This window comes from Syngnathus typhle, linkage group LG9, assembly GCF_033458585.1.
Source record: "Syngnathus typhle isolate RoL2023-S1 ecotype Sweden linkage group LG9, RoL_Styp_1.0, whole genome shotgun sequence".
Classification (NCBI taxonomy): domain Eukaryota; kingdom Metazoa; phylum Chordata; class Actinopteri; order Syngnathiformes; family Syngnathidae; genus Syngnathus; species Syngnathus typhle.
Window position 1 is genome coordinate 689,082 of NC_083746.1, and position 27,433 is coordinate 716,514.

A 27,433-nucleotide genomic window follows, 5' to 3' on the forward strand; every position below is an offset into this window, starting at 1 on the left:
TTTTTGGCTTTTCACAAATGCCATTGGAGGGATTGGCTGATGACGTTGCCGTGTTTTTTTTTTTGGGCAAACACCTTCTGACAGGATCATAAAGTAACGCATGAGCGAGTTACGGCGTCATGGCCGCACATGTGTGTATGCTCTCGCATCAGGATGAGTCACACTTTTGGAGTGATTTGAGAGCAAGGCGAGGAAGGCTTGTGCGGGTTACCTTATGCCGCTGGAATGCGTGCAGTCAAAGTCCAACGTGGAGTTGTTGAAGAAACGTGACCCAACCGTTACTCCGCTTAAGATTTTTGGAATTGGAGGAGGGCACACTTTGACAGCCTAGCTGTACAAAAGTCCCACACCATGTTTGTGTGGATGCATGCGCAACTGTTCCCATGTGTGTGTGCTAATGAATGCCGAGCGGGCGTCAGATTATGCATGCGTCGGCGGGGTGAGGCCGTCTGTTCCCAGGAGCTGGGAGGGGCGGAGCCTTTGCGTGCACCCCGTACAGTGGAGCTTCGGGGCTCCCATCTGCCCGCCCGTGTCACCCCCACAAGCGGCTTGCTGGCTGGCTGGCCAGCTGGCTAACCCCAAAACAATAAACAAACTGCGGCAGCTGCATCGCTAATGCTCGCAAACAATTAGGGGCCCACAAAAGGAAAGGTGGCCGACGCTTCAATGTCTGCGACCCGATTGCACCAGGACGTACGGCCTCCACATTCCGGAGCATGACAATGTGGAAATAGGGCCAGTGCTTGCCCCCCCCCCCCACAAACATGCACTTCCTCCGGCGCTCTGTAGAGAACCCAGCTGACGCTCGGCTGCCATGTCAGCCAAACTCGATTAAGCTAATCACGTTAAGTCGCGATGGCCGGCCGCTACGAAGGCTTGGCCGGATGGTTCCCGCCATGGGCCTCTCAAGCGAGCCGGCACGCCGGCTGGCGCCGCTTGCATCATTCCATTTGTCCATTGTCCAAACCACACACGCCACCTGCACGCGCTAAAGCAAAACGGATTTCAGCACCGACACCTGATGTTTGTCTTTTGCAGCCCGAGGAATTGGAAGCGGTGCATTCCCACACCTTCCGCCAGAAGACTTTGAAAAAACCCAAGACCTGCGGCGTTTGCAAACACATCATTGTCCACGACGGACTCATCTGCAGAGGTCAGTCGCCTACCTGTACTCCAACCCGCTAGCGTTAGCCTCGTAGCGGAAATGTCTGTTTTGGGCCCGATAACAAGGTGCCCTTGTTTGGTTTGGCGGGACAATTGGGAACACGCATTTGATGCTTGCACTTTATTTGTCCTATTGGGATGAATGCACTTAATTGGTTGAGCGGCAGATTCTAGATGGATCGAAATGTGTTTGGCAGCTCCCCTCTGCTGCTCTTGTTTACTAACACTGTGCAGTCACATGGTCTCCCCATGCATGACGCAAGCGTTTGGACTTCCTCCCGTCCGGCCAGCCGGCCGGTGGTTGCCAGGATACCGCGTGTGGGTTACTCTCACAATAGGCGTGTTGACGCAGGTCAGCGGTGCTCTTCCGAAACAAGCAGCTCTGCAACCGGCTATTTTGGGCCAGGAAGCCACTTTGAGGAATTTTTATTGACAGAGGGGCGGCGGTGGCGGTGGCGGCGACAGGAGTGCGTGCGGGTGTAATTGTTGAGCTCATCCAGCTGCTCTGTATGCATGTCCCACGCTCGCACGGTTCCAAACTTTCCAAAATATTTCTTTTTTTTGTGTGTGTGTGTGTGTGTGTGCAGGGCAGACAGTAAGGACATTTGTCAGCAATAGGAACATGTTGCTCAAGATTGGTCATCATTCGTCATAGCCATTCGTGCAGCAGAACAATATCAAGGCCTGCCGCCGCGTTTGACAAAATTGTCAGTATATTTTTGCACGCAATTGGTGGAGCCTACCAGAGTCATATCCGGCCGGCTGCAAGCCAATAATGATGACGTGATGGGAATGGTGCTTGCTGAGGAGCCGAGCTCATTTCAAGCAGCAGCAAAACAGGCACAAGAACGTGGCGGTGGCGCCCGGGCTTCCCCTCCCCTCCCCTCCTCTTGCAAACGCAAGAGTCAGCACGCCATCTCCTGGACATAGGGCGTCATTGCAACCATTTGCACACTTTGATCAGGTTGGCCTGCGTTTGCGTTGCGTGTTGATAAAGAGATCCGATGCAAAAGCGTCGGCGGACTCTTTGACTTGACAAAGATGGAATTGCAATGATGTCGTGACTGTATTTGTCTCGACTGCTGCTGCGGCAGATTAGCCGATACGCTCACGGGCCGGCCACGCTTACCATGTTTACATTCTCCTTCAAATTGTTTTCTCAACATGGCATCGATAGTCTGACTAAATGGAGCCAATTGAAGATGGCTGAACAGGAAACAATGATGGCCTCAGTGGCTTAGCGGTAGAGTGTCCGCCGCCCTGAGACTGGAAGGTTGTGGGTTCATACCAAAGACTATAAAAATGGGACCCGTTTCCTCCCCACTCAGCGTAAAGGGTTGGTTAGATGACCGAATGATTCCCGAGCGCGGCGGCACCGCTGCTGCTCACTGCTCCCCTCTACCCCAGGGGATGGATCCAAATCACACGGGGATGGGTTCAATGAGGAGGACACTTTTCACCACACCCAGATGTGTGTGTGTGACCATCATTGGGACTTGAACTTAACTCGTATCCCAAGTGTCTCGGGTTAAGGTTGCGAGACGGTGCGGCCCAGTCGCCGCAACCTGTGCACGTGCGTGGCCGCTCACGTGGCGGCGCAGCTGAAGCAAAGGACGTCGGCGGGATGGGACGGGGGAAAGTGAGAGCGCAAAGGGAGGAAATTGTCCGGCCCCGCCCGGGCCATTGTGTCGGGCCTGGTACGTACGGGGGGCGGTCGGGCCCGGCCGGCCCCGCGGGACCATGCGCTCGCTCGGTACTGAAGGGCCAGCGGAAGGAAACGGCCCGAGCCTACGTCATCTTTTCCTTCCTCTCACTCTCCGTGCCAAGCAGCAAAGTCGGGGGCGAGCGAGCGAGCGAGGCCAGGCGCTGGTGTCGGACGCGCTTGGCTTGACTCGTTCGTCTTCTGTTGCTTTCCGCGCCTTCTGTCGACGGATTTGATTCTGTTTGGAAAAATGACCGTTTGCTGATTGCGGATGCGGGCTGGGCCCCTTGCGCAATCTGATGCTGGCTGTTTTTTGCTCAGATTTCACGGCGCTGCCCATTTTTGATGGCCTGTAATTAACAAGTCAAAATGACCCCCCCCCCCCCCCCATTTGTCTCTGGAGGGCCCAAATAGGAACCAAATGTCTGATGATGTCATTGGATTTCGTTAACCCTCCTGTTATGCTGTGGGTCAAATTGACCCATTTTCAATGAAGCTTGGTTTAGAGGAGATGTTTTTTTTTTTGTTTTTTTTTTCTCCCCACAATGTAAGCCTTCCCAGATGTCTTTGGTCAGAATATTCCCAAAATGAGTTTGATCCACTTTGCTTTTCTGACTTGTATTTGTTGCCTCAGACTTCCGCGCCTGTTTGAAGCAATACTATAGAAAACGGGATGTCAATGCAACATGCTGCAAAGACACTTCCTGTTCAAGATGTTCAAATGGACTTTCTGCTGCTGGATATTCCAACATGGTTTCAGCAAAGCCCCTCAAGCCACATGACTAGAAAAGATTAGAGGCACAACGTTTTTCTGTCATGGAAACGGTCCGGTCCTGCTGACAGTTTGAACAAATATGATTATTCTTTTTTTCTTTGGTCACACTGTTTTCATTTTGCAAGTTGCCATGCAACTGTGGCAATAATCCATTCTCCCCTTTTTTTGTCTTTTCTTTCCCCTAGTGTGCCGAACTCTTTGCCACAAGCAATGTGAAGCCAAGGTAAGAAGCGCTCGCTCGCAATTGCATGAAAACGCGACCGGTGCCGTCTCGTTACGTGTCTCGTTGGACATTTGAAGAATTTCCAAGCGAGCCGTAACTTGGAAATTGTTCTCAAGTCAGGAACTCAAACACCTGCCGGAGCCACGCGCGGCGCGCTTGATCTTTGCCGGAGCGTCGGAAGATTGCGCAACGCCCGCTTGTAGCTTTCCATTGAGAGCTTCTCTGGAGCCCAGCTCACTCTTTTACTGGCAGGAAATGCCACACAGTCTGTGCTAAATATGATTGGTGTGCAGGAAAGGGCAATTTGAATTTGTTTTTTTTTGGGGGGATCCAAATTCTCCAACAGAGGTGGGAGGGAGTCACGCCACGTGCCGGCCAACAAGTCTGACATTTATCTGGACATACATTTGATGCACAAGTTAGCAAGCGTGCACTTGCTAGCCGCCCAACTACCGTGGCTTTGTTTGGCTTCTACACGAAACACAGCGTCAGCAGCGGGAAGCCGTGACGACGGCTATTTCCTCATCGGAATGACTTTCCACTCCACAAATATTGCGACGCCTTTCCAGCTCATCTGCGCAAAGAAATGCTCCAAACGTCGTCTTGTTTGTTTGACCGTTTTGAGTGCAAATGAGAAGCCATTTGAAGCCGCGCTAAACTGCCAGGATGGGCTGCTGTTCTTTTTGGAACCCTTCCAAACGTTGGTCCGGCTTTGTCAAGCATTCCATCGGCCCAAACGCCAGTGGCGTTTCCTTTTGCAAACATTTCCGAGGATGGCGTCACGGGCCGGCCAGGAAACAATTTGCCAGCCGGGCCGAGATGACGAGCAAGGGCGGGACTTTGATGGCCTTCCTCCCGATGGCTATCGTGTCGGTCGGGCATTCTTCGCCCTCGTGGCGCTCATCGCTAATTGGATCGCTGGCCCGTTTCTTCTTCTTCTTTCCAAGAAAGGCATCCCTGTTTTTGGGCGGGGCTGGCGCGCAATGGAGGCGTGGCACTCACTCGTGAAAATGTTTGTAGCAGCCATGTGCTTGTTCGCGAGGGGATGTGAAAAACACGTTTGGCATGTCGGCAAAATTTCACACGGAGGTGAACACGCAACATTTGCTCCTCCTTAACTCAATAAACATGTCCAAAACAAATCAGGGATGATGCTCATCTTTCTAAATATATTCTGGCCGCATAAAGCTCACATGGATACGCCGGAGAAAATCAACAGGAACGCCCGGGCGATGCTGTCATTGGGAGTTGCAGACGGCATTTTTGGCTCTCGCAACTCATCGCTCCCTTTTGGCCACACCGGAGGGAGCAACAATGTGAACCGAAAAAAAAGAAAGGCAGTGTCTTGATTCAGCTCAGATACTTTTGGACTTGACTTGAAAACGGCAATCAAAGCAAAAGAACGCCGTGTGAGGTACGAGCGCAACAAAGTTCATTTTGTCCATTTAAAAGTCCCGGACAAACGTCAGCGTCACATCTGGCCCGCAGCGTCTGGGTGTTGGCCGAATGTTGCACATCGCTCTTGAAGGGGGGGGGGGGGGGGGGGGGGTTGGATCTGTCAGCTGCTTCTGCTCTTGCCTGAGTCAGACATGTCAAAGTGGACCTCACCCTGTCCCTCCTTTTCGTATGCCAGCCCTTTTGCAACAGGGTGATCTTCATCGTCAAAGTGTGGTCTGGCTTTGCCTCCATCTCCCTCTTGAGTGAAAGGCTTATCTCACATTAGCAAGCATGGTGATTTGGGGCCATAAAAGCAAACGTCATGCATGCGCGCAAGATGTTGCCCGCTCTTCTTTGGGACACGTTGTGTGCGTGCACGTGTGTCGAAAAAGAAAGTCATGGCAGGGTTTCTTTTCCTCCCAAGTGACTTTGAGGGAGGAAAGGAGGGCTTATATTTAACCTGTAACTTGAGACCTTGATAAGATGGACAGAATGAGGAATGGGACTTTTTTCCCCCCCTCCCTCTTTCCCAAGTCCAAGTCCAACCATGGGAAATTCACTTTGAGTCTATTTTTTCCCCCACTCTCTCTCTCTCGCTCTCGCTCTCTCGCCTCTCTCTTTTTCTCATGACTTGTACGCCTTGAACAAGAGGGGAGGAGAAAAGCCCAGGCAGGCGGCAAACACACTGAAGGGGGAAAAAAACGAAGCAAGCTGTAAGCGAGCTGCAAGCAAACTGTGCGGCAGATTTGACTTCTTCTCTTGTCGCTTGCAGTGTGCTGCACTGCGATGTTTCCAGTGGCGGCGGGATGTTAGCGTTTGCCTCCGGCCGCACTTCTTCTTGCGCTCTCAGCGAGAACGCTCGGACATTTTTCTGCTCCTTTTCATATGGGAAGGAGGAGGTGGAGGAGTGAGAGTCAAGCGAGGAACGAGAAGGCAGACGAGAGCCAGACCTACCAGCCCGGACCTTCAACATACACGCACATCGACGCTTGCTTTCTTCTCGCTTTCTTTTCTAACAAACGCGCGCACACACACACACACACTCTCCCCAGCGTCTGCACCAAGGTAACCCTGAGCGGATTCAGCCTAACTGGAGCAAGACCATGCAGCACTAAAAAGAAAAAAGGAGAGGATGGCCACCGCATTGTTTCAGGTAAGTCCACCCAAGTGGCAAGGAACTGCTGCCTCTGTGGAATTTGGAGAAATCCAAATTGCCTGGTTGGAAAAAGCTTGGCTTGCCGTGGGTCCTTTTTCTAGCCTTTAGTGCCGCTGGCACATCAATCATCAGTTTGTTTGGATTTGCTGTCACGTGGCCACGACGTGTGCGCGTATTTGCGCGGGCGGCAAATCTCCTTTACATTTGCTGTGAATCCTGCGTGCCATCTTCAGCCCACGTGCGTGTGTGGTCTTCTTGCTCGCTTGCTTGCCCGCAGCATTGGTGGCATCTCCGGGCAGGCGGGCGGGCAGCCGGGCAGCCGGGCAGGCGGGCAGCCGGGCAGCATGATGGGCTGCATGGCCTCAGCACTTTGCTTCATCAAAACTTCCTCCTGGAATTCTTGGGCTCTCTCGCATCTTTGATGTTAGCTTGGTGTTTGAAACGTGTTTGTGCGTGGATGCAGCCACACACTGCGCTAGGCTAGCTAGCGTACCTTTGTTGCTCTCCGTTTGTTGTTTCTGTCTTTGTCAGGACACTCCAAAGGGTTGTTGTAAGCGGCCTTGTGCAACGGCTGCCATTGACTTCCCTTTGCCGCCTCGAATTCAAACGAGCGCGGTCCTCGCATCAGGCCACGTCCTGAGTCAAGTGACAGACGTGTTTGACTCAAAGTCATGAAGGGCTCCAACAGACAAGAGCCTCTCGGCAATCGCAAAGGGCCCAATCCAAAGACAAAGTCCACAATTGCCACGGGCTGTGACAGGAGTCGCTGGCTGGTCTCAGCTTGTCCAAACTCCAGGATGGAAACCCATCTTGCTTGTTGTTTTTTAATTGGTTGATGAAAGCGCCCCCCAAAAGAAACCATTTGCGAGACGTGGTCAGTTAATGAGAGCCCCGCTTTCACGTCTTTGTTTCCCACGTCCTGCTTTGCCGGCGCGCTCCTTCTGCACATTACTTTGAGCTCGCCAGCAGCTGCCTGATGACATCACATGGAAAAATGTTTTTACTGGCTCCGAGATGCAAAACGGAAGATGTTTAAAGGCCTACTTCACTTTGTGATGAGGCTTGGAAAGGGTGAAATGTCCGCTCGGTGTGAGCCCAAAGCTCCTTCTTGGCATGGCTTGACACGGCCACTGGTTGGGGTGCAGAGAAAAGGGGCCACTTAAGCCATTGGCCACCTCGTCGCGCCTTCTCCTCTCGGTGCGTGTGAGTCACGCCCTGCCCTGACTGACTGTACGACACGATTCCCTCCCGAGTCAAATGATCTCGTTTATGAGCAAGACTTTTCCATCTTGAGGGATCACGCCCAAAAAGACAAAGAGGCAGCCCCAAACAAATCAGTCATGCCTGTAAGTCTCAAGTCCTTCTTTGCGGGAAGATAAATCGGCAGCGTTCCGACGGGAATCGCTGCACGAGCCAGCTGCTTTGACTCTGTCCGGCCCGCTTGAGAGCTATCCGCAAAGTTTTCAGCGAGAAAATGTCGTAACTCTCAAGCAAGAAAGACTCGGCCATAAATCAAGCCTGAAGATGCCTGCCGAGATAGATTCCTTTTCTCTTTGATAAGCGTCCCAGCCGGATCTGCCTTCTGGCGCAAAGCGCCGTGACGGACGGCAGGACGGACGGACGCAGCCGGACAGCTAGCCAGTTAGCCAGCTAGCCAGTTAGCCAGCTAGCCAGCCAGCCAGACAGATCGTTGGTATGTTTGCACGCGACCCAAGCCGACCGACGTGCGACCGGGATCTCTGTGCCCTGGCCTAATGTCGTTTACACAAGCACGTCGGGAATGCGAGCCTTGATTCCATTGCGCTCGTTTGAGTACTCCCGATAGCATGGCCACGCGCTGTGGCCAACCGGCCGGCCGGCCGGCCTCCCTCCTTCCCACGCAGCGCACAAAGACTCACTCTGTGTTGCTTTTGCCGAGCGTTGGCCATTGTTCGGACCCCAAGTTGAAATTGAATTGCCGACGCCCTCCGCTTGCATTCCGCTTTTCAAATCGGCATCCAACTTCGATGCCACGTAGGACGGCGCAGGTGACGAAAAGCTCCGTCCGTCCACGGTGGGGCTCCCAAAATACGGGAGCTACTTTACGGCCCAAACGGTGGACTTGCCTTGGTCTCGCTGACTTTCGGGCTCGGGTCCGGCCCCCGAGTAGGCCACTAGAGGGCCTCGGCCGCACGTGGGCCGAATCCACCGCGTCTCCTTCCGTTCTGTGACTTTGCGGCGGGCGCACGAGGAGACAATGTGAGCGAGACGCGCTGATAAATTTGTCCACGGCGTGGTCGAGTCAAGGAGCGAGACGCTCGCGTTGGAATGCAAACACGTGACGCCCGGCCGTGGTCCGTCAGATGCCCGTCAGGTGAAAACGCTGAGCAGGCCGGACGAGCGGAGGAGTCGGATGGCCGCGACTGCCGGAGGTCAATATTGTTGCCCATATTTAGGAAAGGGAAAGAAAAAGCGCTTCTGGCACGTGGCACCCACTTTGACGTCCTTTTGGACTACGGAAAGTGCAAGTGCTTTTCTTCTGGAATTTGATTTGCGGATGTTGAGGATGGAGACGCGAGTAGCGGCGCCCCATTTGTCTTGATGCTCGCTCACGGCCGGAGGCCATTACGGGCGCGCTCTTCCTGTCCGCCAGAGTGGCTTGGTGGACGAGGGCTGGCTTTTGTCGACTGGATGTCAGTCTTAGGATGGAAGCGCGTGACGTGCTGGAGCCAAAGTCACTTTGCAAAGACAGCAATTGGCTGCGCTCCCTCCGCTGCCCTGTAATCACTCGGTGGTCAGGACAACATTGTTTTTTTCATCGTTCACTCATTTAGAGAAAGAAAAAAAAAGCCGCCCCGCGAGCTTTTCTTGTTGTTGTTGAGATATTTGGGCCTCAAGCTGAGCTGCTCCACTTCCTTGACTGACAAAAAATCAATGGGTTTTTATTGATCAAAGTCTCCTTTTGTTTTTAGGTGTCTTCAACCTGTGTTCCAGCGACCAACTATGAGCTGGTAAGTGTATTTTCAATGACTCTTTAATAGCACTGTTTTCTTACATTTGAAAGTTATTCACGTACTTTCTAGTTGGTGAATACGTATTTGGACGCAGGCGATTAAAAATGGCGGCCCTGAGCAAGGTGACGTTTGCGTGGTGTTAGACGCGTGAGGTGAAGGTCAGCCGGCCATTTTGCTTTGCAGCCTTCTGTCTGAGTCTTTGTGTCGTCCCGCTGCCAAATTTGGCGGGCCACCCCAAAGCCATTCACTCTGCTCTTCTGGAGAATTTGTGCGGTTGCTTGCTACCAGATTTGAACATGCGTACTTGACACGAGAAGCAGACGTCGAAGCTTCTGCCAGGCTAAAGCAAATGGGAATCGCGATCAAGCCGAAGGTTGTGAGGGGAGGGAGGAGGCGGGAATGCGCCGCTCGCTGGCTGGCTGGCTGGCTGGCTGGCTGGCTGGCTGACGACATCATTTGCTGGAGCCGAGTGCGAGTATGAAGAGAAGTCAGAACACGCTTGCCTTTTTTGGTCATGGGGCGCTACGTGCGGCAGCGGCAGCGCTACGGGCCGCTCGCTCGCTCACCCTCTTTCTGCATGTTTTCTATTTGAAGGCTTTTGGATGCTTGACAAACCTAAGCAAACATACGCTGCGGCGCTCCCGCCTCCTCCCTCCATGGCTTTCCTTTGCTCCCAGGGAAAATGCTTCCCAACGTGTCGCGTCTTACGTTTCATGAAATGGCGCTTATGTAATGACACAAGAACATGCTATTAGACCCAAGTCCAAAATGGAATGTAACTTGTTGATGCATCGAACGAGCTGGAGCAGTCCTTTGGGAAGAAACGCGGTTTGATTGCATTCACGTGCACAAAACATTTTTGGGAAGGGAAGGGAAGGAGGGTCCCGGGAGGGCCTGAAGGGAATGGGAACTCGCCATACTTGCTGTGTTTACATTTCGGGCCCAGCTGTGTCTTCATTCGGCGATTTCTTGGCCATAATCACAGCTTAGCAAAAAAGAATCCATTTTGGTAGAATGTTGACTTTGCCTTTGGAGCCCTTGTCGTCTGTGGACGTCTGCGCAAGTTCTTGGACCCGAAGAGGACCGGGTCACACTCTGGCAACGCTGACGAGTTCTTAACTGCCGAGTGGACGCTTCATCATCGAAAACATTTACTGACAAAAAGAATCTCCTTTTATGTTTTTGAGTTTGCTTTTTCCAATCTCCCATTTGGGGAATTCACCTATTTGTGATTGTGACCTGCCCTTTATTTGTCACCGAAAAACGGGCCGTTGTTTTGGCGGTGCTCATTCTGAAAGACACCGCGAGATGGCGCCGCGGTGGTTCCATCCCATCGGCCCGATTCTTCGAATGTTTTTGCGCACACAAAAGCTGATCTCGGAAAGTGGGCTCCTTTGTTGGCTGCTTGTGTCCACGTATCTTAAGGCTCAACATTGATGATGTTAGCGAGCGTTTAGAAATCGGATCATTATTTTGTCGCGTCGGGTCCTCGCAGGCTGGAACGGCGCTTATACATACGCTTGGTTGTTTCCCCCGAGTCCCGCCCACTCGTGTCACACGCGCAGACCGAGACGGCGAGCATCTGGCTGCAATTGCAAAAGCGGAAATGCACACGTTGGTTGTAGAGAGAGGGAGAGAGAGAGAGAGAGAGAGAGAGAGGAGAGCGGGTTGTTTTTCTGTCTTGATGCACAATGGCTCTATTTGTGTCAAAATGCCTGCGGCGGCAAACTTGCTGATTTTAGCGCAGCCGTCTGATGCTGCTGCTGCTGCTGCTGCCTTTTTGCTTCATTTCAAGGAGCGTCAACCACACACATGCAGGCCCGCGCACACACACTCGGGTGGCCTTCCTCAGCCACACTGTAATTTGCGTTTTTTTTTTGGTTACACAAAGAGGAATGCTGAGCATCATCCACCTTCCCGCCCGCTAACTCAAAAATAGACTCTCTTTCTGCACCTCAATCATTTTCAGTGTTGTGAGCGAAAGGCGTTGACTTGTGTACCTAATGGAGCGTCCAGGTCGGCAATAGCCAACGGACAGCGCGCCCGCGCGTGCGCTCAGCTCGCCGTAGCGAGGCAGCGAATGCCGGAGATGCCTTGTGGTGTTTTTCTTCCTTGCGCTCGCTCAGCCCTCATGTCTGTATAAGGCCTTGAAAAGCGGGTCGGGCCTTCTGGCTCATGGAAAAGCAGCCTTGTCTGCTGGAGTAAATATTTGCGCGGCGGGCTAATAGACGGCTGCCTCGGGGGCCACATTAGGGCAAAGAACGGCGGCGGCAAATGACGTCAGGTTGAGTTTTGCAAAGCCAGCCAGCCAGCCAGCCAGCCATCAGCCAGCCAGCCAGCCAGCCAGCCAGCCAGCCAGCCAGCCAGCCATCAGCCAGCCAGCCAGCCAGCCAGCCAGCCAGCCATCCATGCATCTAGCCAGCCAGCCAGCCAGCCAGCCAGCCAGCCAGCCAGCCAGCCAGCCAGCCAGCCAGCGCTGACCTCACTCACTTGTTGTCTCTTCTCCCCCAAACAGGCGCCCGCCACCGAGCTGCCTCTCCGACATGCCGATACCTCGGTGAGTGAGTGTCATTTTTCTCTGGCAAAACAAAGAGCCAAAAGCAAGGGTTCAAATCTCATGAGCATCCTCACACTTGCTTTGGCGGATGTAGCAGAAGTGACAGCAAACATTGTTTTCCCAACACACACATCACACGCTGCCATTAGCAGCTGATTTGTGACCGCTAAAATGCGCCTGCTTTCGATTTGCGCCTCACCACACACACACACGCACACACACACACACACACACACACACACACACACACACACACACACACACACACACACAAGTAGTTTAAAGTTCAGCTGAGTGTCATCCGCTTCACACACAAGTTTGTCAAAACCGCACGTCTGTGGGAAGTTACATCTTAAAGGAAATGTTCAATACTCGGAGATGTGTCGAGAGATTTGTTTTCTCTCGTAAGCACACCGAGACGTCTGCTCGAGCCGTAAACATTGTTTGGAGCGGCGCCGGCCGATGATTTTCCTCATGGGAAAGTGGAGCGGCCATTGTGGGCCACGGCAACTCAGCGCTAACCTCAGCTCACCCTGTCCGTGCTAATTCATATGAAGTTGTCTGGCTTTAACGGGACGTCACTTTTGCCGTCGGAAGTTGTGCAAAGGTGTGTCGAGGCGGCCATGGTTGAAGGGGCGGGGGAAGAGTTGAACCCGGCCGGGGTGAGACAGAACCAAATGCCAAAGGGAGGGGGGAGGGAGAGAGAGAGAGAGAGCGAGAGAGAGAAAGAGGGGGGCAAAAGCAGAAGGGCTTGACGAGGACCATACGGAGGGACGACAAAGGAAGAAGCCCGGCGGTGGCGGCGGCGGCGGCCGAAGTATGCGGCGGCTCGGCTTTTCAAATAGCTTTTCCAAGAACAAGTTTCCCGGCCAGAGATGGACAGAGAAGGTTCTTTGAGGAGGCGGCTGGCCTCTCTCAGGGGGGCCTGGAGATGGAGTACCGGCTACGTATTCAGGAAGGTAGGCAGGATTGCTGCTGCTGCTGCTGCTGCTGCAAAAAAGAAAACTTTTTATGCAACATTTGGACGTGCCAAGTAAAGGAAACGTTCCCTCGTTAGCGTGAAGGCAGTCAATCAGCTTCACTTGTTGTGGATTTGACTCCCGCCAACCTTGAGAGTTGGACAGTCTGGAGTCTCTTGAGCTTAAGCCGGGCCCTTGTCTGATGGAAGGCCCCGTGATGGATAACAATTCTTTAGGCCCACTTGGCTTCACTCAAGCCGCCTTTAGTAAGAATCTCGGCACGCACACTTGCTTTGTTAGAAAAAAAGAATTGAAACTCATTTGCAGCACCTGAATGTTGTCACTAACAAATGCAGGCATCATTTCAGAAAGTCGTTGAAGTAGTGGTCAGTGCGCCCTCCAGTGGACAAGATTAGTAACAACAGTTGATTTGAGGGAAACATTGCAGCTCGCTGGCTGCTGGCTGTACCTTTCGCACCTCTTGCCTATGGCAGAAATAAGATGCGCCAGAGCACTACTTTTTTTTTTGGGAGGGGGGGCAGTCTCATAGCAGCATCGAGATGTGACAGAGTGGTGCCAAAGTACTACTTTTCTATTCGACAGGACTGTGGCAATGGCCCAAATAAAAGGTTTGTGTCTCTTTTTGTGTTGCACAGGCTTCAATCAAATCGTCCAAAAGCATGGAGTCACGCCGAAGAGCGTCCAGGTAGGGTCCTGCTCTTTTTCTTCACTGTGGGCAGAATATGAAAGATTGCTGCGCTTCCTGAGAAAAATCATAGAACACTGAGTCGATGCCTTTCTTCCTTGCTTCTTTTTCCCCACACCAAGACTTTGTCAGACACAAAACGCACTTGCTATATAAGCGTAGCGGCAAATTACACGCGTGACTTTACTGGAGCGTAACCTCTGGTGCCCAACTTGACTGAACAGCTAAAGCTTTTATTTCGTGCTGGGAAAAAAGAAACAAAAGCCGGTGATCATCTGACATTCTACCGCATGTGTGAGTCCGTGCGTGTCCAATGGCTACGAGGAATCCGGAAGCGGGCAGCTGTCGCTTACGTAACGTAACGCACGTGTTGGCAGGCGGGCCAGGCGGGGCAGGCGGGGCAGGTCGGCTTTTGATGCTTTGATGCTTTTGACGGGACGGGCTAAATCATTTCCACCGTAAATGTCCGAGCGCCTACCGACAGGCTAACTGATAGGGCAGATCAAGAAGAAAGGTTCGAAAAAAGTCACGCGCAACGAAAACTTGCCGGTGGGAACATTTGTGCGGCTCCAGATGTGGAGCACGTTTGCTTGTACAGTCGGAGCAGTGGCAGCGGCGGAGGCGCTCTTATGAGCAATTTCCTGCGGGCCGCTCGCAGATGACCAATGTGGGAAATATGAAGAAGCCGTCTGAGTTGGAAGCCACGGGATGAAAAGGCACGCAAATGCATTTGCTGCGTTGCTTTCAAAGACCCAAGAAATCAAATCAGCGTCCCAAATGATGCTGAACATCTCGTCTACGCAGAAGACATAACGATGCCGTTTTTTTTTTTTTTTTTTAAATATCCACAAGCGCATGTATTGTATTTCCAAGTGGCATATTTCCCAGTCCACTTGCAACAGGCCACCCTTGTGTTGACTCTCCTTTCTTTGAATTGCAAACAAAGCCAAAAGAGAAAGGCAACATTTATTTCAACGATTAACCTTTCTTTTGTTTTTGCCAGCAGGAGCGCCAGTCTGCTGCAGGAGAGCTACGAGCTGGACCTGCTCTACATCACAGAGAGGATCATCTCCGTCTCCTTCGCTAGCGGCGCCGAGGAGCCCGCCTACGCCGCCAATCTGCGCGAGGTGGCCTCCATGCTGCGCTCCAAGCACGGCCACAACTACCTGGTACGCGTCTTGCTCAACCTCAAGCCCCCTGGCCCCTCCCTACCCACCAGCAACTCCTTTACCTTCGCCCCTCCTTAGCTCTTCAACCTCAGCGAGAAGCGTTATGACATCGGCGAGCTTCATTCCAAGGTAAAGGCGGAAGCGGCCGTCGGTCGTCGTCCTCCGTGGCCTACCTAACCCGCGCCGGCTGCTCCTCTCTGGGCAGGTGTTGGACTTTGGCTGGCCCGACCATCACGCGCCGGCCCTGGAGAAGATCTGCAGCATCTGCAAGGCCATGGACACGTGGCTGAGCGCCGATTGCCACAACGTGGTGGTCATCCACAATAAGGTACGACCAAGCGCAGTAGGTCGCCATAGCGATGGCCTTGTTTGTTTTTCCCCCACGGACCGCTCTGGTGCAAGTTTTGGTGCTTGTCGCTAAGGAGGAAAAGGATGTTTGGGTGTACACGCGTTGTCCCAGTTCATTTTTTTGCTTCTCGCACATTCACACACAAGGACAAGTCATCTAAACCACCGGGCGGCGTGCCTGCGTCTGCTTGCTTTTCAGGGCAACAGAGGCCGAACCGGAGTGGTGGTGGCTGCCTACATGCATTACAGCAATATATCTGGCAGGTGAGCGTTGCCAAGACTTTTGCAATGCTCTCCGGGCCCGGCCGGCTCTTTTCACCTTGCTTTTTTTTGTGTGTGTGTTTACGCCATGCAGCGCCGAGCAGGCTCTGGACAGGTTCGCCATGAAGCGTTTCTATGAAGACAAAGTGCTTCCTGTGGGGCAACCTTCTCAGAGAAGGTCAGCTTCAGTTCCTTGAAGCCTCCAGAAGGCGCTCCTAACCCGCTCCCTCTCTCCCGCGCAGGTACGTGGAGTACTTCAGCGGTTTGCTGAGCGGACACATCAAGATCAACAACAAACCGCTGTTTCTTCACCACGTCATCATGCACGGCATTCCCAATTTTGAGTCCAAAGGAGGTGCGCAAAAGTCCACTTTTGCCCCCGCAAATGCCCGCCACCCCGTGCCAATGTTGAATGTGTTCCCCCCCCCCCTCTCCCCAGGGTGCCGTCCTTTCCTGAAAATCTACCAGGCCATGCAGCCTGTCTACACATCTGGCATCTAGTGAGTCAAGTTTATTTTATTTGTGGCGTCCACTTTCACCAGAATCCGGGGATCTCCTGATGGCGCAATACAGACAGGCTGTAACACCACTTTGTCCCCCTCCCCCCCACCCCTCCCCTTTGCAGTAACGTTCAAGGGGACAGTCAGACGAGCATCTGCATCACCATTGAGCCCGGCCTCCTTCTCAAAGGAGACATTCTGGTGAGGACGATCGAAGCGGCTCCCCTCCTTACACTAAATGGGATGGCTTTGATTATTATTTTTTTTTAACTGTCGAATAATAAGGAGGAAATCCTGTCGTCGGTGGTGTTTTATTTTATTTTTTTCTGACAACCCGACATTGGATGAATGGACTGAGAGCGTGTGGGGATTTGATTGTAGTTGACATTCGCAGCAAATGATGGCGCCGTAAAACATGCGAGCGGCCGGTCGGCCGGCCGGCTGGCTTCATTGAAAGACTTCCATTAGCAGGCAGCTTCGACATAGTATGTCGTCGGAAAGCATGACATCATAGCAGCAAATGATTTTTGGCTTGTACTCCTCGCCCAAGGGAAATTGTCTTGGAAAGGATGTTGGCGTAGGCGCGGTCAATCTCATCCCGTGGCTTTCCTCCCTCCCTCCCTCCCGAACAGCTCAAGTGCTACCACAAGCGCCATCGCGGCCCGTGCCGGGACGTGATTTTCCGGGTGCAGTTCCACACGTGCGCCGTTCACGACCTGGCAATCGTCTTTGGCAAAGACCAGCTGGACGAGACCTTCAAAGGTGGGCCAAAAAGGATCAGCTTTGATGCCACTTGAGCAAAATGAACATTGTCTCCTTTCTGCTGTTGCAGACGAGCGGTTCCCAGAATATGGCAAAGTGGAGTTCCTTTTTTCTTTCGGCCCAGAAAAAATGTATGGTAAGCGTCAAGGAATGGTTTTGCCGCTCATCAAATTGTCCTCCTTTATTTTGTGAGGGATTGACATGTCTCCGTACCTCTGCTCAAGGTGTGACTCACCTGGAGAACGGGCCCAGCGTCTCGGTGGACTACAACACGCAAGATCCGCCCATTCGCTGGGACTCTTATGAGAACTTCAACGAGAATAACCAGGACGCTGCGGAAGGTGAAGGAATAGAGAGTCGACGTAGTTTTTGGTTTTGCCAGAAAAGCCGACTTTGATTGAAAGTCTTTCATCTTCCAACAAAGTTGAGCTGAGTTTATTTTGACCTGCAGCCTAGGCGTGTTTTCTTTCGTTCTTTCTTTCTTTCTTTCTTTCTTTCTTTCTTTCTTATGGCATGTTCTTTTTAACATCAGCTGGTGGAATGTCATTGGTTGCTCGCTAAGTGGCACGAGGTGGCGCACGCATGCTGAAATAGAATTGCTGGCCTCTCCCCCCAAGAGGCTTGCTGTCTCTCTCTCTCTCTCTCTCTCTCTCTCTCTGATTCTCTCCATCACTCTCCCTCTCTCTTCCTTTTTGAGTCATCCGAGTGACGTGGCCTTTCCCACGCTTGCATCTTCACCACTGGAGCCTTTGTTTTTGCACGCCCCGCCCAAGACATGCTTCTTGTTTTCGTCTAGCTTCCAGTCCATTAGCGCCGAGGCCTTTTGGGTCCATTAGCCAAGCGCACTTTTCAAGAAGATGCCTGCACGGGCAAAATGGGAAAAGCGTTTTTTCTTCTTGCCTTGATGAATGGGGGCAAAGGCGTCAGGTCACGCTGAGCGCCAAAGGCCAACGAGGTTGTCGTGCCAACCAGCCCAGCCCAGCCGGCTCCTTGGCATGGGTTGAGGCGGCTACGTTCCTTGTGCGCTCCAATGGCGCTTAAATCTAGCGGCGGAGGCCAAATGGCGCCTTGGCCGGAGGCCTGGACGCAGTCGTATCTTTGGGCCCATTTTGACTCCAAACATGCGGTTTGCCCCCTCCCCCCGATTTAGCACAACAAGGCACTTGTTCTTCCTCTTGTCTCTGGTTTCCTGGTCAATCTCAGTCACTTTTGTGGATTGGGAATGTCTCCATGCAGTTGTGCTTCCGTTGGCAGCAGGCTGCTGTTTGAAATTGCATCCTTTACGGGCAGAGAATAATGTTGCTGTTGAATCAACAGGGTCTGTCTTTGCTGGCAATCAATGATGATATTCCTTTCTTCTCCACTTTGAACGCGTCCTTGGTTCCAGCGGCACTCACGCACTCGATGGATTGATGAATATTTCATGGACTCAATGAGCCCGTTTAGCTTCCTGTACTTGACTTACACTCGCTCGATGTGGCTCGCTTAGTCAGCCGAGCTGTGCTGGATTTCCATGACTTGATTTTCGGGCATCTTGTTTGCTTTTGGACACTCCCTTCAAGCACTTTGCGACCTATTGTCGTCCGTCTCCAACAATTGCCATGACGGCTGTAACACTTGCGCTCGCTCGCTCGCTCGCTCGGTCGGTCTGTCGAAACGCGCACTTTGTCAAGCTGTTGAGCGCGTTTGCGGCAATGTAAAACACGTGCTACGTGCGCTGCTCAAGGGCTTTTGTTGCCACAGAGTTGAAAGGTCAGATGAAAAGGTCACACAGATGCCCCCGCCTACAACCTTCCGGCCGTGCGCCACACCTTTGAGGCTTTGCAAATTGTGGGCTTTATCTGCAGCTGTCTAGACAAGAAAATATGCCAGGTGGGATGGCTCATGGTTTGTTTTTCTCAGCCTGTCTGAAAAGAGAACCTGCGTAAGCGAGCGCTCACTCCAGGCAGGCAGAACGGTCACGGTCCAGCCTCTGCGCTTGTTGCGTAACTGCTGAAAGCTCAGAATGGTAATCATTCTCCTCCTAACTAGCGTGAGGAAAAGAAATGCACCCCCCGGAGAGTGCCAGAAGATATCACTTCTAGGAAGCTATTTGTGACAAGTTCTTCTGCTCTCTCTCAAGATCAACGGCTCCAGTTGCTAATGAGATGAATCAGACAGCAATCAAGTAGCGGGTCGAGAACATTCTTTCTGTTCCTGAGAATGAAGATAACCTTTGTTAGGGCGGGCGGGTCGCTCCTATGTCCATGTGTCTTGAGTAGGACGGACGGCGTCCTCCCCCTCCCCTCCCCTCCCCTCCCCTCCCCTCCCCTCCCCTCCCCTCCCCTCCCCTCCCCTCCCCTCCCCTCCCCTCCCCTCCCCTCCCCTCCCCTCCCCTCCCCTCCCCTCCCCTCCCCTCCCCTCCCCTCCCCTCCCACTGTTTGAAGGGGCGGAAATGTCTACGGCGACATTAACATGCATGAAGTGGCTCCAGTGGCTTTCAAGCGTTGCTTACCGTGTAGCGCCCTGGCCGGCCGGCCCTGCCCATGCAGAGTAAAAAAAGCTGTCAGGGACCTCCCACTCCAGTCAATGAGCGGCGAGCGAGAGGACTACCGGCCTGCACACACACACGCACACACAGGCAGGCAGGCAGGCAGAGCGGGCCGCCGAGCGCCATAGCGCACAGGAATTCCGTCAGGGGACATTTGAGTTTGTCTTCCACGAGGGGTAGGGCGACGAGGCATTTGCGTCAGTCAGCGCGAGGAATTTGCCACAGAGAATCACTTTTGAGATCTAGCAGCCACATTTGAGTGTCCCCAGCGTAAGGCCAGCTCTCGCTTCAGTGATGCTTTTGAAAATGCAGCCGCCGGGCTCGATGCCGTCGTCTCCACTTTGACGGGCACAGCGGCGTGGCCGTAACCCCACGCTCGCCCTCGACCGTGACCCTCTTCTCTTCTGCTTCTTCTTCTTGCAGACGTGGTCCACACCCAAGGTCCGTTGGACGGGAGTCTCTATGCCAAAGTGCGCAAAAAAGAGTCTGTTGACGGGACGGTCGCGCTCAACGGACTGCCGCCGCCAGGGGCGCCGCCAGGGGCGCCGCCGGCTGCTCTCGAACACACCTTGCCCGCCGTCGATCACGCCTTGTCTGTGAGCAGCGACTCGGGAAACTCCACAGCCTCCATTAAAACGGACGAAGCGGCGGCGGCGGCGGCGGCAGCGATCCGCCCCGCCGTGAACCTGCCAAGCGCTCAGGCCGTAGCCCGCTGTGACGAGCAGCGACCCATCAGTCCGCAGGAGAAACAGCAGCTGGAACAGCTCCTTGGTGGCCTGGAGGGACCTAGCATGCGCGGACAGGGCGAGCGCGCCTCGCCCAGCGGCCTCGGCGCCTTACTCCAGCGGGTGCCCGCCCAGGTCCACGTCAACGGTCACCGCAACATGGACCGGGAAACGGACATTTTAGACGACGAGCTACCCGCCGCTCACAAGGCAAACAGCGTGGACAGTCTGGGGACGTTGTCCTCCTCCGCCGACGGCCGAGCCACCCCGGCCGATCTCTACTACCGCTCGGAATCGGCCCTCGACGTGCCGTACCCGGAGCGCGGCGTGGCCGAAAGCCCGGCGCCGTCGCAAACGGGCTCCGCCGACAAACTGGAGACGTGTGACCATTCTGCGCCAGCCTCTCGGATTCTCTGCCGTTCCCAGTCGCTGGGTTCGGACACGCGGGCCATGCCCCCGGCTCCCGCCCGGACCACCAGCAGCAGGGACGCCGTCCAACGCGGCCTCAACATCTGGCAACGCTTCGGGGTACCCGAGGAGCCTGTCACCGAAGGACTCACTTTCGGGACGCCGCCAGCTCACCGGAGCCTTCCGCAGTTCCACAGCGCGTCGCAGGAGGAGATTGAGAAATCCATCGAGACGCTCAACCTCCTCATGTTGGACTTGGAGCCGAGCCGTTGTTTCGTGCCAAAGTCGCAAAGCGCTCCTCTGAGGCCGAGCCACGTGGTCACCGTGCAGCCGTCCTTCTCCCAGAGCCGAAGCGGAGCCATCTATGAGGTGGAGACGCCTCCCGCGTCCGGCCGACAGTCGCCCGTCAAATCCGGCTCGCCCCTCGGGTGGGAAACCGCCGGAGCCGCTCCATCTGGATCCGGTCCTCTTCAGCTCAATGACACCTTTGCAGCGAGCCCTTTGTCCGGCCCCGGCGCGGTGCCCGCTTGGAGGGACCGTGAACCCGACCAGCACGTCTTGAGCGTGGAAGGACTGGTGGCGCAAAGAGTTGCAGGTAAGAGATCCACTTGCAATCCCAAATAAGCAGCCGGCAGGTTTGTCATTCTTCTTTCATTTTCACGTCCGTTGCCTTTCATTCCCATTTGCCCAGAATACTCGGCACGAGCTCAAAGGCTCACCTCCAGAATTCCCTCCGCTCACTCACTTTGGGGTTTGTTCTCTCGGCCCGTTTCTGGTGTGTTCCTGCAATGTGCATCATGGAAAGCTTTCTAACATCTGACACGCTCGTTGCGTCCATTCTCAGGAACGACAATAACGTCCACACAGGGCTCGATCAATCAGTGCAAAAAAAAGAGAATATTCCACGCGTAGACAAAAATCCACATCTTAGCCAGGTGGTCTTGGGAGCAATTTGTGCAGGAAGCTGACCCTCCACCAGCAGCATGTCGGCCTCACGCTTCTGCGCTAGGGAAATGATGAGCTGCGCTAACCTCCCTGGCGCCCGTGACTGAATTTGCGCTCACTCGCAGGTGTCCGCTCCCATGCGACGGCTGCGGACGAGCCGGCGCTTTCCCCCCGCCGTAGGATCACGAGCGACGGCTCCGAAGACGCCGGCGCGTCCCCCGACGTCCCGCTTCGTTCCCCTGTCCGTTGCGTTTCTCCGGAGTTCGCCAACGCCATCGCCATGAACCCCGGCGGACGGCCCAAGGAGGTACATCTGTCCGTCCATCATCAGTGGTTTTGTCTGAGCCCATTTGGGCACGTTTGTCTCATTGTAAGTAGATGCATATTGGAGAACTTGATTCGTTTTTTTTGCCTCCTCCATCATCTCTCGTGGCAGTTTGATTGAGGTTTTGCGCGCCGCGAGGGTCCGTCACAGTCTGCCTTTCTCCTCCGCAGAGACACATGCACAGCTACCGGGAAGCCTTTGAGGAGACGGAGGGCGGGCCCACCAGCCTGACCCCCGCAGTCGGTGGTGAGGTGCTTCCCCAAAGTCCCGCCTCGCCACACACCCCTTACTTCAACCTGTGTAAGTCTCAGGCAGAGCGAGCGAGCCACGGTAGCATCAAAAAGGCTTTTGTTGAGCGTGGTCGTCATGAAATGTTCTGCCCTGTAATGGCGATGACATTCCCCAAATGTTTGCACATTTCTTCTCTTCAGGTCGCTCACCTCCGGGTCTGGCCAAAACACCGCTGTCGGCGCTGGGCTTGAAGCCCCACAACCCGGCCCATCTCCTGCTCAACCAAATTGGCGCAGGTTGTTCCAACTTCTCCTGGATTGTTTTGTTAAGAAAACTTGCAAACTAAAGCGCAATAGGTGCTAGCTACCACGCAAAGGTGGTTGACAATATCCACACGCGAGTGTAAATGCTTCCTTTCAAAAGATGACGTGGTGAGGAATTGCTCGCTCTTACAATCTTTTGTTTCTCTGACTTATTTGCAACGACGCCTCTCAGATGATGAGCGGCACGTTCAGGACCAAGAAGGTAAGCGAAGATGAGGTGCGATCACCCCGCTCTGGCCAAATGTCATTGGCGCCGTCCGTCCAAGAGAACCCATGAGTCTCCCATGTTTACGTTGCAGCTCCGTCTCTACCGACAAACAAAGTTGTGCTTCAATCACAGAGGACTTTGTGTCCCCATTTAGCGCCCCGAAGTTACGTGGAGTCGGTGGCGAGGTCGGCCGCGACGGGCGGAGAGCAAGCGCCCCAAAGCCCTCAAGGCGAGGCTCCGGAGCAGGCCGCAAGTCCGAGTCCCGCATGCCCCACCCTCACGCGGCCGCTGTCCAGTAGCAGCGGTCCCGAGCACGGCTCGCAGGGGTGTGTAGCGCACGTGCCCTCTCCGTCAGAGGACGTGACTGAACCCGCATCTTTGCTTTGTCCTGCCTGCAGCAACGCCGGCTCGGCAGAAAGCAACTCCGGCAGTCCGCCGCCGCCAGCCGCTACCGATTGGAGTTTGCTCATGCAGCCGGCAGCGAGCGCAGCCTCCACTCCCGCGTCGTCCGCTTCCCCCAACTCCTCTCATCTGGATTCCATTTCCGCAACATCCTCCTACCTCGGCCCCGACGTCCAGAGCCGCGCGGCCTCCGATTCTAGCCGAGCCCCCTGGACGGAGGCCTTCCATACCGGAAGTCCCCGCTTGGGGCTGCGGGCTTGTGTCCTGACCTCTTCGGACCACCAGCCAAGCGCCTATCAGGAAGCCGACACCGACGTCCCCGCGGTGAACGGGGGAGCGGACTTCCGGAGCAGCCCCGTCCTCGAGCGCCATCAGTCGTCTCAGGGAAGTCGAGCGCTCACGCCGCAGGCCTCGACGGGACAGCGCTCGCGACCCAGCCCGACCCTCGGCAGACGAGCGTCCTCGGGACAAGCTGCGGCGAGCGCGCTCGGCGGAGGACACCCGTCCCTCTCCCAGTTGCAAGGGAGCCCCGGTTTGGAGCGACGCCCCGTGCGCAGCGGCTACGCCACGCCGGACGAGCGGCACGCCAACCTCTCCCGACAGAGCAGTTCCTCGGGTTACCAGGGACCGCCGACCCCCTCCTTCCCCGTTTCGCCGGCGGCCTACCAGGACGCCGGCGAAACGGCGGCTGCGGGCGGAGGCTTCCGACAGGCGAGCGCCGCGCCCGCTTTTCAACCTCAGCTACCGGAAAAGAGGCGTATGTCGAGCGGCGACAGAGCCAACGGAGCGCCGGCGTACGGCTCCCTGAGCGAAAAGAGCAACCCCGGCTACTTCCACACCCTCTCGGACTTCTCGCGCTTCAACATGCCCGGTAAGGAGCTCGAAAGAGCAGATAGCGATCTCTCCAGCCTGAAATGCAGAAGACTGGATCGAGCGTGAACGTTTCTTTAGCTCGGCGTCCCATCCACCGCTTTGTCTTTTTCAACAGACGGAGGTCCCGAGAGCAGGCTGAACGTCAAGTTTGTCCAAGACACGTCCAAGTTCTGGTACAAGCCCGACATATCCCGAGAGCAAGGTAAGCGGCGGGCGGGCGGGCGTAGCCGTGCGTATGGAAAGCAAAGGAAAAGTAAGCGTGTGAACCTTTTTTTGGTGTGAGCAGCCATCAGCGTGCTGAGAGAACGCCAACCCGGGGCCTTTGTGATCCGCGACAGCCACTCCTTCAAGGGGGCCTACGGCTTGGCCATGAAGGTGGCCTCGCCCCCTCCCTCGCTGCATCCAAACAAAAAAGGTCCGTCCGGCCGGCCGGCACGGAGAAAGCGCCCACGTGTAGTCTGCGCACATCTGACTCTTGCCGTGGTCGCAGGTGACATCACCAACGAGCTGGTGCGCCACTTCCTGATTGAGAGCAGCCCCAAAGGAGTCCGACTCAAGGGTTGTCCCAACGAGCCGTACTTTGGTGCGTGGAAGCCAAGGAAAAGATGGCCGCTACTCACGCACGCGTGCCTTTGGGAGTCTCCATTGTTTTGCTTTTGCTTTGCAGGCTGTCTGTCGGCGTTGGTCTACCAACACGCCATCACGCCGCTGGCCCTGCCCTGCAAGCTGCTCATTCCTACCGCAGGTTGGCCCCCCCACCCCCCATCAAGGATGGCGTGCGTGGGTGCATGCATCACAGTGCGCCCAAATCCATCACTGAAGCAATCTGGTCTACTTTGCAGATCTTGTCGAGGAAGAGCCGCAAGTGGTGAAAAGCAATCCGCTGTCCGAGCGACTGAAGGAAGGAGCGGGTACGTGGCCACGATGAAAAAGAGCCAAATTTGAGGCGCGTTTAGCATTTAGCCTTTTGTGTATCAGCGTGCAACGTGCTCTACATCAACTCGGTGGACATGGAGTCGCTGACGGGCCCCCAGGCCATCGCCAAGGCCATTTCGGAGACTCTGGCCGCCCCCGCCTGTCAGTCGGCCGTCGTGCACTTCAAGGTGTCCTCGCAAGGAATCACGCTGACCGACAACCAGAGGAAGTACGCCAGCCGTCGGGCGGGAGGGAGGCAGGGAGGGAGGGAGGTAGGGAGGGATGGAGGGAGGGACGTCCCTCCCGCCGGACGTGGCTCGGGAGACTGACGTTGCGCTGGTTTTGCTTTCAGGCTTTTCTTCCGCCGCCACTACCCCTGCAACACCGTCACCTTCTGTGACATCGACCCTCAGGACAGAAAGTGAGCAATTTGACTTCCTCTTGTGCGCCCAATGCTTTTTTGCCTCCACTTGACGTGTCTGCCGTTGAACCCATTTGCAGGTGGAAGAAGCCGGAGGGCGGCACGGCCAAGTAAGCTCCCGAGGCGCATTTCTTGCCCGAATTGCCGTCAAGGCTGTTTGAGCGCCGAGCACGCGTATGTTTCTTTGCTGCAGGTTGTTTGGCTTCGTGGCGCGAAAGCAGGGAAGCACGACGGACAACGTGAGCCACCTCTTTGCCGAGATGGACCCCGAGCAGCCCGCCGGCGCCATCGTCAACTTTGTCACCCGGATGGTTACGTTGCAAAAGCGATGAGCACGGCAATTTCTTCCCTCCACTCACTCACTCACTCGCTCGCCCCTCCCTACCTCCCTCCCGCACCCAAAACTCTTTTGCTTACTTCCCTTCCTCCTTTGACCAAAAGACAGATGGACGGACGGACGGACGGACACTCCTTTCCCCTGCAAACACTTTGTGTCGCTTCTCGGCGTCGCGTCCGAGCACACGTTTGTCTCGTCTCGCTTGCGCCTTTCTTTGCGGACGGACTCTCCAGCGGAGCTGCGGAAGTGCAGAAAGGGGGCGGAGCCGGATGTGAGTAAGTGCAACATTTTTGCACTTTTCTTGACCCAGACGTCACGTGGGCGGGAACATAATCGATTGTGGCACACACTGGAAAAAAAAATGTTGTGTTGAAATTTCCTCCATTTCATTTGACAAAACAAACCATCTGGATCCTTGAAAAAAAAAAAAAAATCCGGACAACGTGCGCGTCACGTTTTGCAATTTCTCCCATTTGCTTGCGCACACGTGCAAGTTGTTGACAGAAATGACCTTCAAGCCACAAAATGAGCCTTTTGTACGTTGCCACAATGTTTTTGGTTTTTTCCCTTCCCTTCTCCTCCCATGTCATGTCTGGGTCTTTGTCGTTTTGGGGATACGCCAGAAGAGAAAAGTCAAGTTGTGTGACCTTGGTGGATTGCAAATGGCAACTTTTGAAGTGCTCAACTAAAGACAGCTTTTGCGCATCAAGACACGCACACGCGCACACGCACACACACACACAGATATATATACAGATATTTATTTTTTTGCTTTGTTGCTCGATGCTCACTTGTATACATGAATTATGTAAGTTGACTGAAACAATAACAGAATATATATATACAGAATATACAGAAGAGAAGTGTGTACGCACATTCACGTTATAGGGTGTAAAAGTGAGTGTAACACTGATTTATTTTTACTACTCTTGTTTTTCTTCCCACGTCAAATAATGCCCTTTTGAGATGTTTTGTATGAGTCCAACCTCATCCTTTTTGTCCAAGTCAAGCACTTAACTTCAGTTGAAATGAAGCTTTTGCATTTGAACATTTGAAGCCTGCGTTTTAAAATGAGAATGTCCAACTTTTTTTATTTTATTTTGGCTATTTTTCTTTATTTGGTGGTGTGCCATGAGATTTTTCAAAAGTAATAATGGGCCTTGAGTCGGCCAGTTCGTCGTTGCCCTCTTGTGGCAGACCGGGATCATTAGAGAAAATACAGGGTCCGTGAACTTGCAAGTGGTCTCAAAGTCCAGTTCCTGCACGTTTTCCAAGTTTCCTTTGTTAAACGCACCTGATTCATTCGATCATTATCTGGCTCCTACAGAAGGTGAGGATCACGTGATCGTTCGAATCAGTCAAGTGTGTTTAACGAGGGAAACTTTGAAAACCTGCAGCGATGCCGCCGCCGCCTCCGAGGCGCGTCAAACTGGAGTTTGACACCTGTGTGAAAACAAGACCAAAAAAAGCCAATAATGATAACAACTCATTTTGTTTGCATTGGGCAGTGACATCACCACCACCAATTCAATCAATGCATGTTGGTTTGAAGGCTTGCACTGAAACTGAGCAAGAGAGCGAGCGAGCGAGCGAGTGAGGGGCTTGAAAATGCATTTTGATACAAAGTGTTGCATGCAAGACAAGGCAAGGCAAGGCAAGGCAAGGCAAGACAAGACAAGGCAAGGCCTTGGAGTGCATGTTTGCCGTCCTTCCCCAATCAATGATTGGACTGTAAGAATGTCCCACAGTGTCTGTATTGAGAGCGCTGTCCATATTTGGTTGGCAACATTGTACGAATGAATGGCTTTTACTATTTCTGATGGAAAATATTCATTAAAAACAAAGCAGTTCAAATAAGAGTTTGTCTCTTTGATTAAATGAGTCAGACATCTTGGGAGCTGTTTTTCCCACCTTTCCCCATTTCCCCCCATATTAGTTTCACTATTTCATAAAAACAAAAGTGCACCAAAACAGGAGACATTTGACATGAAGTTGAACTCACTTTAATGTGTCATAAGGCGTTGTGCCCTCGTGGTGTCAGTGTTTCTCTTTCATACACGCAGAGAAGGACAAGGAAA

The 27,433-nt window shown here is 53.9% G+C and overlaps 1 protein-coding gene across 11 annotated transcripts in view; it reads left to right on the forward strand.

Moving 5' to 3' along the window:
• The window catches only part of tns1b (tensin 1b), a 33,867-nt gene extending 6,655 nt beyond the window's left edge, over positions 1-27,212 (forward strand). For 3 of the 11 annotated variants that reach the window (XM_061286736.1, XM_061286742.1, XM_061286739.1), the window contains exons 2-32: positions 1,039-1,153; positions 3,827-3,864; positions 9,409-9,447; positions 11,966-12,007; positions 13,623-13,672; positions 14,676-14,841; positions 14,920-14,970; positions 15,047-15,169; positions 15,389-15,453; positions 15,545-15,628; positions 15,693-15,805; positions 15,890-15,950; positions 16,076-16,151; positions 16,583-16,712; positions 16,783-16,848; positions 16,937-17,053; positions 19,666-20,970; positions 21,446-21,627; positions 21,816-21,945; positions 22,077-22,172; positions 22,562-22,733; positions 22,806-23,680; positions 23,798-23,884; positions 23,969-24,097; positions 24,173-24,265; positions 24,350-24,427; positions 24,525-24,593; positions 24,661-24,826; positions 24,950-25,018; positions 25,099-25,128; positions 25,212-27,212. In XM_061286736.1, the coding sequence (XP_061142720.1) occupies positions 1,039-1,153; positions 3,827-3,864; positions 9,409-9,447; positions 11,966-12,007; positions 13,623-13,672; positions 14,676-14,841; positions 14,920-14,970; positions 15,047-15,169; positions 15,389-15,453; positions 15,545-15,628; positions 15,693-15,805; positions 15,890-15,950; positions 16,076-16,151; positions 16,583-16,712; positions 16,783-16,848; positions 16,937-17,053; positions 19,666-20,970; positions 21,446-21,627; positions 21,816-21,945; positions 22,077-22,172; positions 22,562-22,733; positions 22,806-23,680; positions 23,798-23,884; positions 23,969-24,097; positions 24,173-24,265; positions 24,350-24,427; positions 24,525-24,593; positions 24,661-24,826; positions 24,950-25,018; positions 25,099-25,128; positions 25,212-25,350 (4,956 nt within the window). In that variant the 3' untranslated portion in view covers positions 25,351-27,212. Of the gene's footprint in view, positions 1-1,038; positions 1,154-3,826; positions 3,865-5,437; positions 6,455-9,408; positions 9,448-11,965; positions 12,008-12,765; positions 12,967-13,622; positions 13,673-14,675; positions 14,842-14,919; positions 14,971-15,046; positions 15,170-15,388; positions 15,454-15,544; positions 15,629-15,692; positions 15,806-15,889; positions 15,951-16,075; positions 16,152-16,582; positions 16,713-16,782; positions 16,849-16,936; positions 17,054-19,665; positions 20,971-21,445; positions 21,628-21,815; positions 21,946-22,076; positions 22,173-22,561; positions 22,734-22,805; positions 23,681-23,797; positions 23,885-23,968; positions 24,098-24,172; positions 24,266-24,349; positions 24,428-24,524; positions 24,594-24,660; positions 24,827-24,949; positions 25,019-25,098; positions 25,129-25,211 lie in introns of those variants that run through there. The other 8 variants (XM_061286738.1, XM_061286740.1, XM_061286741.1 and 5 more) reach the window with 8 other exon arrangements.
• Positions 27,213-27,433: the final 221 nt, after the last annotated feature.